The following is a 16,562-nucleotide window of genomic DNA, read 5'->3' on the forward strand; positions in this document are numbered from 1 at the left end:
AAATGTCTTCAAGTCTTTCTTTTTCCGTTTGAACCTGAAGGATACAAATTTTAATCTTGGCTTTTTCTTCATTTGTCTCATGTAACAGCCTGTTTACATGTTCCATCTTATTGAGCAGTTCAAGCTTCATGATTTCCATTGAGTCTCTTTCTTCTTTTATATTTTGTTTCTTTTCTTCCAATATTTCGGATTGTTTCTTGATGTCACACATCAACACCTTCAAATCCATTTTCTCTTTATTCAGCACCTCACTTTCTCTCTCCAGATCTTCTCTGTCGTGTCTCAGATCTTCTTTCAGTTTATCAAGATCTCGTTTGTCCAGTTCAAACTGCTGCTTCCATTCATTTTCTGTGCATTCTCTCTTGGTGACCATGTCTGAAAGGATACTTCTCACACCTTCCTTTTCTCTCTCTAACATTTCAGTGAAACAGCGAATGCTTTCTTTCAGTTCGTCTTGGGTTGTAAGTTTTTCTTCCAACACTGTTTGCAGCCTTGACCTGTTGTCAACATTTTGTAGTAATCTCTCCATTTTGGCTTTTATATCCTCCTTCAGTTTTTGAAGTTTCACTTTCAGAATCTCTAGTGATTTCATTTCATCCATGACTTGGTCTCCTCTCATTTCCATCTCAGACCGCTCTTCTTCCATATTTCTCCTTTCCTTCAACAACAGTTCTCGTTCTTTGGCAATGTCAGTCTTCATCTCTTTCACCTCTTCTTTTTCTTCACTCATGATTTCCTTTGCACGTTCAAGCTCTTCTTGCTTCTTCTTCAGATTCCTCATCAGACTCTCCACTTTTGCTCTTTCACTCTGTATTTCCTTTTTCATGATTTCCAGTTCTTTTGTTTGTCTTCTGAGGTCATCTTCCTTGACTTTTTCTTCATTATGTGTTAAGAATATCTTGCTTAAAATGTCTTCAAGTCTTTCTTTTTCCGTTTGAACCTGAAGGATACAAATTTTAATCTTGGCTTTTTCTTCATTTGTCTCATGTAACAGCCTGTTTACATGTTCCATCTTATTGAGCAGTTCAAGCTTTATGATTTCCATTGAGTCTCTTTCTTCTTTTATATTTTGTTTCTTTTCTTCCAATATTTCAGATTGTTTCTTGATGTCACACATCAACACCTTCAAATCCATTTTCTCTTTATTCAGCACCTCACTTTCTCTCTCCAGATCTTCTTTCAGTTTATCAAGATCTCGTTTGTCCAGTTCAAACTGCTGCTTCCATTCATTTTCTGTGCATTCTCTCTTGGTGACCATGTCTGAAAGGATACTTCTCACACCTTCCTTTTCTCTCTCTAACATTTCAGTGAAACAGCGAATGCTTTCTTTCAGTTCGTCTTGGGTTGTAAGTTTGTCTTCCAACACTGTTTGCAGCCTTGACCTGTTGTCAACATTTTGTAGTAATCTCTCCATTTTGGCTTTTATATCCTCCTTCAGTTGTTGAAGTTTCACTTTCAGAATCTCTAGTGATTTCATTTCATCCATGACTTGGTCTCCTGTCATTTCCATCTCAGACCGCTCTTCTTCCATATTTCTCCTTTCCTTCAACAACAGTTCTCGTTCTTTGGCAATGTCAGTCTTCATCTCTTTCACCTCTTCTTTTTCTTCACTCATGATTTCCTTTGCACGTTCAAGCTCTTCTTGCTTCTTCTTCAGATTCCTCATCAGACTCTCCACTTTTGCTCTTTCACTTTGTAATTCCTTTTTCATGATTTCCACTTCTTTTGTTTGTCTTCTGAGGTCATCTTCCTTGACTTTTTCTTCATTATGTGTTAAGAATATCTTGCTTAAAATGTCTTCAAGTCTTTCTTTTTCCGTTTGAACCTGAAGGATACAAATTTTAATCTTGGCTTTTTCTTCATTTGTCTCATGTAACAGCCTGTTTACATGTTCCATCTTATTGAGCAGTTCAAGCTTCATGATTTCCATTGAGTCTCTTTCTTCTTTTATATTTTGTTTCTTTTCTTCCAATATTTCAGATTGTTTCTTGATGTCACACATCAACACCTTCAAATCCATTTTCTCTTTATTCAGCACCTCACTTTCTCTCTCCAGATCTTCTCTGTCGTGTCTCAGATCTTCTTTTAGTTTATCAAGATCTCGTTTGTCCAGTTCAAACTGCTGCTTCCATTCATTTTCTGTGCATTCTCTCTTGGTGACCATGTCTGAAAGGATACTTCTCACACCTTCCTTTTCTCTCTCTAACATTTCAGTGAAACAGCGAATGCTTTCTTTCAGTTCGTCTTGGGTTGTAAGTTTTTCTTCCAACACTGTTTGCAGCCTTGACCTGTTGTCAACATTTTGTAGTAATCTCTCCATTCTGGCTTTTATATCCTCCTTCAGTTGTTGAAGTTTCACTTTCAGAATCTCTAGTGATTTCATTTCATCCATGACTTGGTCTCCTCTCATTTCCATCTCAGACCGCTCTTCTTCCATATTTCTCCTTTCCTTCAACAACAGTTCTCGTTCTTTGGCAATGTCAGTCTTCATCTCTTTCACCTCTTCTTTTTCTTCACTCATGATTTCCTTTGCACGTTCAAGCTCTTCTTGCTTCTTCTTCAGATTCCTCATCAGACTCTCCACTTTTGCTCTTTCACTTTGTAATTCCTTTTTCATGATTTCCACTTCTTTTGTTTGTCTTCTGAGGTCATCTTCCTTGACTTTTTCTTCATTATGTGTTAAGAATATCTTGCTTAAAATGTCTTCAAGTCTTTCTTTTTCCGTTTGAACCTGAAGGATACAAATTTTAATCTTGGCTTTTTCTTCATTTGTCTCATGTAACAGCCTGTTTACATGTTCCATCTTATTGAGCAGTTCAAGCTTCATGATTTCCATTGAGTCTCTTTCTTCTTTTATATTTTGTTTCTTTTCTTCCAATATTTCGGATTGTTTCTTGATGTCACACATCAACACCTTCAAATCCATTTTCTCTTTATTCAGCACCTCACTTTCTCTCTCCAGATCTTCTCTGTCGTGTCTCAGATCTTCTTTCAGTTTATCAAGATCTCGTTTGTCCAGTTCAAACTGCTGCTTCCATTCATTTTCTGTGCATTCTCTCTTGGTGACCATGTCTGAAAGGATACTTCTCACACCTTCCTTTTCTCTCTCTAACATTTCAGTGAAACAGCGAATGCTTTCTTTCAGTTCGTCTTGGGTTGTAAGTTTTTCTTCCAACACTGTTTGCAGCCTTGACCTGTTGTCAACATTTTGTAGTAATCTCTCCATTTTGGCTTTTATATCCTCCTTCAGTTGTTGAAGTTTCACTTTCAGAATCTCTAGTGATTTCATTTCATCCATGACTTGGTCTCCTCTCATTTCCATCTCAGACCGCTCTTCTTCCATATTTCTCCTTTCCTTCAACAACAGTTCTCGTTCTTTGGCAATGTCAGTCTTCATCTCTTTCACCTCTTCTTTTTCTTCACTCATGATTTCCTTTGCACCTTCAAGCTCTTCTTGCTTCTTGTTCAGATTCCTCATCAGACTCTCCACTTTTGCTCTTTCACTCTGTAATTCCTTTTTCATGATTTCCACTTCTTTTGTTTGTCTTCTGAGGTCATCTTCCTTGACTTTTTCTTCATTATGTGTTAAGAATATCTTGCTTAAAATGTCTTCAAGTCTTTCTTTTTCCGTTTGAACCTGAAGGATACAAATTTTAATCTTGGCTTTTTCTTCATTTGTCTCATGTAACAGCCTGTTTACATGTTCCATCTTATTGAGCAGTTCAAGCTTCATGATTTCCATTGAGTCTCTTTCTTCTTTTATATTTTGTTTCTTTTCTTCCAATATTTCAGATTGTTTCTTGATGTCACACATCAACACCTTCAAATCCATTTTCTCTTTATTCAGCACCTCACTTTCTCTCTCCAGATCTTCTTTCAGTTTATCAAGATCTCGTTTGTCCAGTTCAAACTGCTGCTTCCATTCATTTTCTGTGCATTCTCTCTTGGTGACCATGTCTGAAAGGATACTTCTCACACCTTCCTTTTCTCTCTCTAACATTTCAGTGAAACAGCGAATGCTTTCTTTCAGTTCGTCTTGGGTTGTAAGTTTGTCTTCCAACACTGTTTGCAGCCTTGACCTGTTGTCAACATTTTGTAGTAATCTCTCCATTTTGGCTTTTATATCCTCCTTCAGTTGTTGAAGTTTCACTTTCAGAATCTCTAGTGATTTCATTTCATCCATGACTTGGTCTCCTGTCATTTCCATCTCAGACCGCTCTTCTTCCATATTTCTCCTTTCCTTCAACAACAGTTCTCGTTCTTTGGCAATGTCAGTCTTCATCTCTTTCACCTCTTCTTTTTCTTCACTCATGATTTCCTTTGCACGTTCAAGCTCTTCTTGCTTCTTCTTCAGATTCCTCATCAGACTCTCCACTTTTGCTCTTTCACTTTGTAATTCCTTTTTCATGATTTCCACTTCTTTTGTTTGTCTTCTGAGGTCATCTTCCTTGACTTTTTCTTCATTATGTGTTAAGAATATCTTGCTTAAAATGTCTTCAAGTCTTTCTTTTTCCGTTTGAACCTGAAGGATACAAATTTTAATCTTGGCTTTTTCTTCATTTGTCTCATGTAACAGCCTGTTTACATGTTCCATCTTATTGAGCAGTTCAAGCTTCATGATTTCCATTGAGTCTCTTTCTTCTTTTATATTTTGTTTCTTTTCTTCCAATATTTCAGATTGTTTCTTGATGTCACACATCAACACCTTCAAATCCATTTTCTCTTTATTCAGCACCTCACTTTCTCTCTCCAGATCTTCTCTGTTGTGTCTCAGATCTTCTTTCAGTTTATCAAGATCTCGTTTGTCCAGTTCAAACTGCTGCTTCCATTCATTTTCTGTGCATTCTCTCTTGGTGACCATGTCTGAAAGGATACTTCTCACACCTTCCTTTTCTCTCTCTAACATTTCAGTGAAACAGCGAATGCTTTCTTTCAGTTCGTCTTGGGTTGTAAGTTTTTCTTCCAACACTGTTTGCAGCCTTGACCTGTTGTCAACATTTTGTAGTAATCTCTCCATTCTGGCTTTTATATCCTCCTTCAGTTGTTGAAGTTTCACTTTCAGAATCTCTAGTGATTTCATTTCATCCATGACTTGGTCTCCTCTCATTTCCATCTCAGACCGCTCTTCTTCCATATTTCTCCTTTCCTTCAACAACAGTTCTCGTTCTTTGGCAATGTCAGTCTTCATCTCTTTCACCTCTTCTTTTTCTTCACTCATGATTTCCTTTGCACGTTCAAGCTCTTCTTGCTTCTTCTTCAGATTCCTCATCAGACTCTCCACTTTTGCTCTTTCACTCTGTATTTCCTTTTTCATGATTTCCACTTCTTTTGTTTGTCTTCTGAGGTCATCTTCCTTGACTTTTTCTTCATTATGTGTTAAGAATATCTTGCTTAAAATGTCTTCAAGTCTTTCTTTTTCCGTTTGAACCTGAAGGATACAAATTTTAATCTTGGCTTTTTCTTCATTTGTCTCATGTAACAGCCTGTTTACATGTTCCATCTTATTGAGCAGTTCAAGCTTCATGATTTCCATTGAGTCTCTTTCTTCTTTTATATTTTGTTTCTTTTCTTCCAATATTTCAGATTGTTTCTTGATGTCACACATCAACACCTTCAAATCCATTTTCTCTTTATTCAGCACCTCACTTTCTCTCTCCAGATCTTCTTTCAGTTTATCAAGATCTCGTTTGTCCAGTTCAAACTGCTGCTTCCATTCATTTTCTGTGCATTCTCTCTTGGTGACCATGTCTGAAAGGATACTTCTCACACCTTCCTTTTCTCTCTCTAACATTTCAGTGAAACAGCGAATGCTTTCTTTCAGTTCGTCTTGGGTTGTAAGTTTGTCTTCCAACACTGTTTGCAGCCTTGACCTGTTGTCAACATTTTGTAGTAATCTCTCCATTCTGGCTTTTATATCCTCCTTCAGTTGTTGAAGTTTCACTTTCAGAATCTCTAGTGATTTCATTTCATCCATGACTTGGTCTCCTGTCATTTCCATCTCAGACCGCTCTTCTTCCATATTTCTCCTTTCCTTCAACAACAGTTCTCGTTCTTTGGCAATGTCAGTCTTCATCTCTTTCACCTCTTCTTTTTCTTCAATCATGATTTCCTTTGCACGTTCAAGCTCTTCTTGCTTCTTCTTCAGATTCCTCATCAGACTCTCCACTTTTGCTCTTTCACTTTGTAATTCCTTTTTCATGATTTCCACTTCTTTTGTTTGTCTTCTGAGGTCATCTTCCTTGACTTTTTCTTCATTATGTGTTAAGAATATCTTGCTTAAAATGTCTTCAAGTCTTTCTTTTTCCGTTTGAACCTGAAGGATACAAATTTTAATCTTGGCTTTTTCTTCATTTGTCTCATGTAACAGCCTGTTTACATGTTCCATCTTATTGAGCAGTTCAAGCTTCATCATTTCCATTGAGTCTCTTTCTTCTTTTATATTTTGTTTCTTTTCTTCCAATATTTCAGATTGTTTCTTGATGTCACACATCAACACCTTCAAATCCATTTTCTCTTTATTCAGCACCTCACTTTCTCTCTCCAGATCTTCTCTGTCGTGTCTCAGATCTTCTTTCAGTTTATCAAGATCTCGTTTGTCCAGTTCAAACTGCTGCTTCCATTCATTTTCTGTGCATTCTCTCTTGGTGACCATGTCTGAAAGGATACTTCTCACACCTTCCTTTTCTCTCTCTAACATTTCAGTGAAACAGCGAATGCTTTCTTTCAGTTCGTCTTGGGTTGTAAGTTTTTCTTCCAACACTGTTTGCAGCCTTGACCTGTTGTCAACATTTTGTAGTAATCTCTCCATTTTGGCTTTTATATCCTCCTTCAGTTGTTGAAGTTTCACTTTCAGAATCTCTAGTGATTTCATTTCATCCATGACTTGGTCTCCTCTCATTTCCATCTCAGACCGCTCTTCTTCCATATTTCTCCTTTCCTTCAACAACAGTTCTCGTTCTTTGGCAATGTCAGTCTTCATCTCTTTCACCTCTTCTTTTTCTTCACTCATGATTTCCTTTGCACGTTCAAGCTCTTCTTGCTTCTTCTTCAGATTCCTCATCAGACTCTCCACTTTTGCTCTTTCACTCTGTATTTCCTTTTTCATGATTTCCACTTCTTTTGTTTGTCTTCTGAGGTCATCTTCCTTGACTTTTTCTTCATTATGTGTTAAGAATATCTTGCTTAAAATGTCTTCAAGTCTTTCTTTTTCCGTTTGAACCTGAAGGATACAAATTTTAATCTTGGCTTTTTCTTCATTTGTCTCATGTAACAGCCTGTTTACATGTTCCATCTTATTGAGCAGTTCAAGCTTCATCATTTCCATTGAGTCTCTTTCTTCTTTTATATTTTGTTTCTTTTCTTCCAATATTTCAGATTGTTTCTTGATGTCACACATCAACACCTTCAAATCCATTTTCTCTTTATTCAGCACCTCACTTTCTCTCTCCAGATCTTCTTTCAGTTTATCAAGATCTCGTTTGTCCAGTTCAAACTGCTGCTTCCATTCATTTTCTGTGCATTCTCTCTTGGTGACCATGTCTGAAAGGATACTTCTCACACCTTCCTTTTCTCTCTCTAACATTTCAGTGAAACAGCGAATGCTTTCTTTCAGTTCGTCTTGGGTTGTAAGTTTTTCTTCCAACACTGTTTGCAGCCTTGACCTGTTGTCAACATTTTGTAGTAATCTCTCCATTTTGGCTTTTATATCCTCCTTCAGTTGTTGAAGTTTCACGTTCAGAATCTCTAGTGATTTCATTTCATCCATGACTTGGTCTCCTCTCATTTCCATCTCAGACCGCTCTTCTTCCATATTTCTCCTTTCCTTCAACAACAGTTCTCGTTCTTTGGCAATGTCAGTCTTCATCTCTTTCACCTCTTCTTTTTCTTCACTCATGATTTCCTTTGCACCTTCAAGCTCTTCTTGCTTCTTCTTCAGATTCCTCATCAGACTCTCCACTTTTGCTCTTTCACTCTGTATTTCCTTTTTCATGATTTCCACTTCTTTTGTTTGTCTTCTGAGGTCATCTTCCTTGACTTTTTCTTCATTATGTGTTAAGAATATCTTGCTTAAAATGTCTTCAAGTCTTTCTTTTTCCGTTTGAACCTGAAGGATACAAATTTTAATCTTGGCTTTTTCTTTATTTGTCTCATGTAACAGCCTGTTTACATGTTCCATCTTATTGAGCAGTTCAAGCTTCATGATTTCCATTGAGTCTCTTTCTTCTTTTATATTTTGTTTCTTTTCTTCCAATATTTCAGATTGTTTCTTGATGTCACACATCAACACCTTCAAATCCATTTTCTCTTTATTCAGCACCTCACTTTCTCTCTCCAGATCTTCTCTGTCGTGTCTCAGATCTTCTTTTAGTTTATCAAGATCTCGTTTGTCCAGTTCAAACTGCTGCTTCCATTCATTTTCTGTGCATTCTCTCTTGGTGACCATGTCTGAAAGGATACTTCTCACACCTTCCTTTTCTCTCTCTAACATTTCAGTGAAACAGCGAATGCTTTCTTTCAGTTCGTCTTGGGTTGTAAGTTTTTCTTCCAACACTGTTTGCAGCCTTGACCTGTTGTCAACATTTTGTAGTAATCTCTCCATTTTGGCTTTTATATCCTCCTTCAGTTGTTGAAGTTTCACTTTCAGAATCTCTAGTGATTTCATTTCATCCATGACTTGGTCTCCTCTCATTTCCATCTCAGACCGCTCTTCTTCCATATTTCTCCTTTCCTTCAACAACAGTTCTCGTTCTTTGGCAATGTCAGTCTTCATCTCTTTCACCTCTTCTTTTTCTTCACTCATGATTTCCTTTGCACGTTCAAGCTCTTCTTGCTTCTTCTTCAGATTCCTCATCAGACTCTCCACTTTTGCTCTTTCACTCTGTATTTCCTTTTTCATGATTTCCACTTCTTTTGTTTGTCTTCTGAGGTCATCTTCCTTGACTTTTTCTTCATTATGTGTTAAGAATATCTTGCTTAAAATGTCTTCAAGTCTTTCTTTTTCCGTTTGAACCTGAAGGATACAAATTTTAATCTTGGCTTTTTCTTCATTTGTCTCATGTAACAGCCTGTTTACATGTTCCATCTTATTGAGCAGTTCAAGCTTCATCATTTCCATTGAGTCTCTTTCTTCTTTTATATTTTGTTTCTTTTCTTCCAATATTTCAGATTGTTTCTTGATGTCACACATCAACACCTTCAAATCCATTTTCTCTTTATTCAGCACCTCACTTTCTCTCTCCAGATCTTCTTTCAGTTTATCAAGATCTCGTTTGTCCAGTTCAAACTGCTGCTTCCATTCATTTTCTGTGCATTCTCTCTTGGTGACCATGTCTGAAAGGATACTTCTCACACCTTCCTTTTCTCTCTCTAACATTTCAGTGAAACAGCGAATGCTTTCTTTCAGTTCGTCTTGGGTTGTAAGTTTGTCTTCCAACACTGTTTGCAGCCTTGACCTGTTGTCAACATTTTGTAGTAATCTCTCCATTTTGGCTTTTATATCCTCCTTCAGTTGTTGAAGTTTCACTTTCAGAATCTCTAGTGATTTCATTTCATCCATGACTTGGTCTCCTCTCATTTCCATCTCAGACCGCTCTTCTTCCATATTTCTCCTTTCCTTCAACAACAGTTCTCGTTCTTTGGCAATGTCAGTCTTCATCTCTTTCACCTCTTCTTTTTCTTCACTCATGATTTCCTTTGCACGTTCAAGCTCTTCTTGCTTCTTCTTCAGATTCCTCATCAGACTCTCCACTTTTGCTCTTTCACTTTGTAATTCCTTTTTCATGATTTCCACTTCTTTTGTTTGTCTTCTGAGGTCATCTTCCTTGACTTTTTCTTCATTATGTGTTAAGAATATCTTGCTTAAAATGTCTTCAAGTCTTTCTTTTTCCGTTTGAACCTGAAGGATACAAATTTTAATCTTGGCTTTTTCTTCATTTGTCTCATGTAACAGCCTGTTTACATGTTCCATCTTATTGAGCAGTTCAAGCTTCATGATTTCCATTGAGTCTCTTTCTTCTTTTATATTTTGTTTCTTTTCTTCCAATATTTCAGATTGTTTCTTGATGTCACACATCAACACCTTCAAATCCATTTTCTCTTTATTCAGCACCTCACTTTCTCTCTCCAGATCTTCTCTGTCGTGTCTCAGATCTTCTTTCAGTTTATCAAGATCTCGTTTGTCCAGTTCAAACTGCTGCTTCCATTCATTTTCTGTGCATTCTCTCTTGGTGACCATGTCTGAAAGGATACTTCTCACACCTTCCTTTTCTCTCTCTAACATTTCAGTGAAACAGCGAATGCTTTCTTTCAGTTCGTCTTGGGTTGTAAGTTTTTCTTCCAACACTGTTTGCAGCCTTGACCTGTTGTCAACATTTTGTAGTAATCTCTCCATTTTGGCTTTTATATCCTCCTTCAGTTGTTGAAGTTTCACGTTCAGAATCTCTAGTGATTTCATTTCATCCATGACTTGGTCTCCTCTCATTTCCATCTCAGACCGCTCTTCTTCCATATTTCTCCTTTCCTTCAACAACAGTTCTCGTTCTTTGGCAATGTCAGTCTTCATCTCTTTCACCTCTTCTTTTTCTTCACTCATGATTTCCTTTGCACCTTCAAGCTCTTCTTGCTTCTTGTTCAGATTCCTCATCAGACTCTCCACTTTTGCTCTTTCACTCTGTATTTCCTTTTTCATGATTTCCACTTCTTTTGTTTGTCTTCTGAGGTCATCTTCCTTGACTTTTTCTTCATTATGTGTTAAGAATATCTTGCTTAAAATGTCTTCAAGTCTTTCTTTTTCCGTTTGAACCTGAAGGATACAAATTTTAATCTTGGCTTTTTCTTCATTTGTCTCATGTAACAGCCTGTTTACATGTTCCATCTTATTGAGCAGTTCAAGCTTCATGATTTCCATTGAGTCTCTTTCTTCTTTTATATTTTGTTTCTTTTCTTCCAATATTTCAGATTGTTTCTTGATGTCACACATCAACACCTTCAAATCCATTTTCTCTTTATTCAGCACCTCACTTTCTCTCTCCAGATCTTCTCTGTCGTGTCTCAGATCTTCTTTTAGTTTATCAAGATCTCGTTTGTCCAGTTCAAACTGCTGCTTCCATTCATTTTCTGTGCATTCTCTCTTGGTGACCATGTCTGAAAGGATACTTCTCACACCTTCCTTTTCTCTCTCTAACATTTCAGTGAAACAGCAAATGCTTTCTTTCTGTTTGTCTTGGGTTGTAAGTTTTTCTTCCAACACTGTTTGCAGCCTTGACCTGTTGTCAACATTTTGTAGTAATCTCTCCATTTTGGCTTTCATATCCTCCTTCAGTTGTTGAAGTTTGACTTTCAGAATTTCTAGTGATTTCATTTCATCCATGACTTGGTCTCCTCTCATTTCCATCTCTTTCTGTTCATCTTTGATGTTTCTCCTTACCTTCAACAACAGTTCTTTTCTATTCTCACGTCTAGTTTTCATCTGGTTGACTTTTTCTTTTTCCTGGTTACATTTTTTGATCTCTTTTTTTATCAGGTCTTGTTTTGTGTCTTGTAAGATAACCCTTTTTATACCATCCTTAATCTTTTCTCTTTTATATTCTTTCTTTACAGTCAGATACTCAGTACTGTGTTTTTCTTTTTGTTTGCCCCAAAACATTTTATTGAATTCTTTCAGTTTCATTTTTTTTTCAGTTTCTTTTATTTCAGTGGTTTTCTTTTCCTCTTTTATGTTTTCCCTTTTTTGTTTTAATATGTCTATTTCTTTTTTGATTTTACAGCCTCTCATGTCAAGTTTCTGGTTCTTTTTCAACAACTCTGTCACTCTTTCAAGATCTTCTTTGTCTTGACTCTCGTCTGCACTCAAGTCATCCAAGGCATCTTTTTCTATCTCATATATTTTTTTCCTTCCATTTTCATGTTTTCCTTGCTCTGTCTTGATTTTTGTCTCCACTTGTTCCCCATGTTTTGGCTCTTGTTGTATGTTTTTTAATGCGCACCGTATAATTTCCTTTTGCCTTTTTAATTCACTTTTAATATTCAGTGTTTCTTTCCTTGTGGTCATGTAGAATTTTTTTTGGTCTTGCATCTGTTTATTTTCATTCTGAATTATTCCAATGATGAATTGAGTGTTTTTAATTACCTTTTTATATTCCCCTAAGTATTTCTTGATTAGTTCCGATTGTTTTTGAATTTGCTTCCTTTTTTCTTTCATCCTCATGTCTTCAATTTCACTTTGCATCCCTTTCTTTTCTTTTTGCAACTTCTGCTTTATTTCTTGTTCACCTTGATGTTTGATGATCTCCTCTCGTCGTTGTTCAACCTCCTTTTTCTGCTTTGTTTCTCTCACGAGGGCAGTTCTTTCTTCTTTGACAGTAGCCCATATTCTTTTTATCTTCTGTTCTTTTTGAATGCTTCTTTTGATGACACGTTGGTTTTCTCTTTTCTTCATCTCCAGCTCAACCACCAGAGCTTCTATCTCTTGTCTTTCCCTTTTAATATTTTCTAGTCTCATATCAAGCTTCTGTTTTTCTCTTTGGATTTTTTCCCAGATGTTGATTGTTTCATCCATTTCTGCAGTGTCTTGTATGGTAACTCTTCCAAAGATTATATTTAGCTGATATTTTAACCTCTTCATTTTGTTTGTTATATTCTTATTTTCAGCCTCAACTTCTCTGAATCCTTTTCTGTCCTTTTCTAAATGAGCATTCACATTTTCTAGAATTTTCATCTCTGTCCTAATTGTTCCCATGTGTAAATTAAACTTGTCTCTTATGTCTTGGATGTAAATAGTATACTGAGAAACTTTTGAGCTGTGGTTTTTAATTTTCTCCATTAACATTTTCACATCTTTCCTTCCAAAATGTTTTTCATGTTCATTGGGTAGATGGATGAAAAGATTATGGTCTCTCTGCTTCTCCTCAGCCAGCTCTTCCATCTGTTGTTTCAATTTTACCCTTAACACTTCTAGTTCATCCCTTTTCCTCATAGTCATCTCCAGTCTTTGGTCTAATTCTCTTCTTTTCTTTTTGATCTCGGTCCTCAATGCTTCCTTTTCTTGTTGTATTTTATACCACATTATTTCAATTTCCTCCTTTTTTCTCATGCTTTTTCTAAAAAAACGCTCAAATTCTTTTGCCTTTATTTTCAGTTCCGATTGCAGCAGCTCCATTTCTCTTATTTGCCTTTTGGTCATGTGTACTCTGTCATCAAGCTCCTGTTTGTGTCTTTCAGTTTTCTCCCTCAAATGGTTCACCTGTTCATCCTGTATTTCTGTTTCAGTTAGCTGTTTAACCATTTTCTCATTCTTTATCGCTGTTTGGATCTGTTCTGGCATCTCAGTCTCTTCTCTCTTGATTATTTGTTTTACATTCTCACTAACTGATTTTTTATTTTTTTGACCCAGACTGTCTAATGAAAGTTTTACCTCCTCCAGTTTCTCATTAACTTGTTTGAGGCTTTCTGTTCCCTCAGTTTCTTTGTCCATTTTGTTTTTTGTCAGTTTATCTCTTTTATTGTCCATTGTCTTCTTAATTTCAGTCTTGAAAATTTCAAGAGCAGTTCTTTGCTTAGGTGTAATACCATGTTCCATGTCTGGTTTTGCGCCTTTTGTCAAGTTAAGGTTAATGCAGTCAAGGTCTTTAAACTGTCTTAGTTTTATTTCAGTCTCCTTCATACTAATTTCTATCTCTTCAATTTTCCTTCTGGTCTTAGCAGCTATTTTCTCGACTGTGCTCTTAACTTTTGCCATTTTTTCTAAATTCTGCTGAATCAGTTCAGTTTGCCTCTGCATTTTTATTTTAAAGATGTCTAATCCGTCTCTCTCTTTCAAAGTATTTTCTAACCTTTGATCTAATTCTCTTCTCTTCTTTTTCACTGCAGTTTTCATTGATTTTATATTGCTCATTTCTTCTGTCATATGTACTTCACTTTGCTTTATTTTGGTTTTTACAATTTCCAAAAACTCTTGAAACTGTTTGATGTCTTTTAGCAATCCTTCAATTTCACTGCCTTCACTCTGTTGATATTTGTCCATGTTATTTTTTTCCGCTAGGTTCTTAAGTCCTCCTCTTAGCGTTCTTATAATCTCTTGTGTTTTGTAAATCTCTGCCCTGAGTCTTTGTATATCGGCTCCTCTGTCCTTTTTATCTTCATCGGTGTGTTCAACATGTTTTTTCATCTCTTCTCCTGATTTCTGAATTAGTTTTTGCTTGTTAACATTAAGTCTTATCAAGCTAGACTCTTGTTTTATTTTTTTGGCATCGTCCCCCTCTTGTACTTCATATTTCATTATTTCATTTTTGAAAACTTTGGTGTTCACCATCAAAATCTTTCTCTGTTCAGTTTCTTCCAACAGCTTAGTTAATACTTTCTGGGCATTTTCAGTTTCCCCGACTGTAATTACAGTGTCTGCCCTCTGCAGGTCATTTATTTCCAAAATGAGCCTTTTAATGTCTTGAGTTTTTTCTTTCATGTTATCAATAGTGTACTTTATTTGTTCCTTTATTTCCCCCTCTTGCTGCTTTAGGTTACGTATCAGTTTTTCCACTTCTTCCCTTTCTCTTACAATTATCAGTAATTCAGTTTTATCATGCACTGCTTCTTCATGAATTTCAGTTCGCATGTGTAAGCAAAAGTCCTGCCCCCCATTTTTGCCTTCTGCAAAACAATATTTGGATTCAAAATGCTCCTTCTGTTGTTCTTTTATTTTTTTATTTTGATGCTGATCATCTAATGTTACAGAATTTTGTAATGATGTTGTATCTGTTATACTTTCTGTCCCCCTTTTGTCCTTTGGAATTGCTGATGTTTGATCCTCGAGGGAGTCTGTGTCTATTTCTTTCTGTGATTCTTGAAGTTTGGATGCGTTCACTGAAAAAGTATGTTTGATTGTAGATTGTGTCGATATCCATTTGTTGACCCAAGTTTTCATGGATGTCAGTTTTTCCTTCACAAAAACAGAAAAAAAGAGCTTTTTTGCTTTTGATGACACCAAGACAACAATAAAGATCTTCTTAAAACATCTATGTTTTAATTTTTTGTTTCACATTTATGGATCTTACTAGGGTTGGGCCATATGTAAAAATTTTCCAACCGACAATCGTCAGTCCAATACTCGACGATGGGCGATATATTCGCGCATACGCAGACTTTTTGATTGGCAGAGCAATGCATGGAGTGATTTGCACATTTACAACACAGATGAAGTCCAAACATGGACGAACTAATTTCCCCAAAAAATTAGGGCTGTCAGCATTTACGCGGTCATCACGATTAACCCATCTGGAGTGCAGAATGAATAAACTTTGGACAAACTGCTCGAAATGCGTTGAGAGAGACATTTAAGGGATTTTGACTCAGTCTGCGATCCAGATGGGTTAATTGTTAAACGCGTTAGTCGTGATGGTGGCGCTTTAACGTTGACAGCACTAAAGAAATATAAAGTTGCCAATTTGGGATTTCTTTGGCTTTAAACCAGATGAAAATAGTAAACCTAAGGATGTAACCAAAACGGTCTGCCCCTTGTGCAGATGTATAATGCGAGCAAAGTACTCAAACACGACTAACTTGCATGAGCATGTACGTGTCCACCATCTGGCTGGGTATGCTAGTGTAGTGTAGCAGATTTTGGGGTAGGATTTTACGTGATGTCCTCGAATGCAGCACTAACATCCACCTTCCCAGCTGATAATTAGCAACCTTATAAGAAACAGCTGCGCTTCACTACCACATGGAGGTATTTGGCAGTCTTTTCCCATCCAAGGTGGCTGAGAGCATTAGGCAGCTTAAGCACTGCAGAGCTCCTCAGGAAAGCTGCTCATTTTAGTATTGCCCTTTAGAGAATGGTAAGAGGGACTCTTGCGTTTGTCATAATGTGGCATATAGTAGGCTGGACCTTGACGACTGTTTCCCTCTTTTGTTACAGGATTGTGCCATACTGCTGCTGTCTTGTGTCGTTCTTTCTTGTTCAGTTTTATTCCGTCTTGTTGTGGCCTTACAAACGTTTATGGACTGGCCTCGACTGACTCTTGGTTTTATGATCTTTTACTCGGAATTGTTTTATATTTTAATCTTGCTTTTATAAAGAACTGTAACTTAGGGTGGGTTTGTTTCATTTATCTCTTTTACTAATTTGTTTAACGTTTTACGCTTTGTTTTATTGCTTTAGTGGAGGTTCGGCCGCTTGTTGAGGGGCTAGGCACATGAGGTGGAATCCCCTCCTCGATGCATGAGAGTGTACACACCGGGCATAGGTAGACTGCACCATTTAGATTTCAGTGTGAGTGACAGTGAGGTTTGCAGTGGAACTACATGGGTGAGTAATTGGTGGCACCCTTGGGCACACCTCTCTGTAGGTTGCCTCAAGTGGCCGGTCTCAACTATTTTGTTTAGTTACTTTATCGAGTTATTTTACTAGGGTAGCACTGTGGCAGCGAGCCTTGTGGTTTTAATCATTGTTTGTTAATTGTTTTAATTAACAGTCTTGCAGTCTCGGCCCTGCTACCCTAAGAACTTCTCTGATTTCAGTTCTATGCTTTTTAGTAGTTTTTCTTAATAAATTTTGATTTGTAAAACTG

The 16,562-nt window shown here is 36.8% G+C and overlaps 1 protein-coding gene across 1 annotated transcript in view; it reads right to left on the reverse strand.

The window, feature by feature from the left end:
- Nucleotides 1-16,562, reverse strand: part of LOC146378686 (uncharacterized) — a 38,458-nt gene that overhangs the window by 16,256 nt on the left and 5,640 nt on the right. The window contains exon 3 of the mRNA XM_084941604.1: nucleotides 1-14,932. This exon is cut by the window's left edge and continues 16,256 nt beyond it. Within this exon, the coding sequence (XP_084797730.1) occupies nucleotides 1-14,932 (14,932 nt within the window). The remainder of the gene's footprint in view (nucleotides 14,933-16,562) is intronic.

Source organism: Perissodus microlepis, chromosome 10, assembly GCF_051167445.1.
Source record: "Perissodus microlepis isolate ML-2025 ecotype Zambia chromosome 10, ASM5116744v1, whole genome shotgun sequence".
Lineage (NCBI taxonomy): Eukaryota > Metazoa > Chordata > Actinopteri > Cichliformes > Cichlidae > Perissodus > Perissodus microlepis.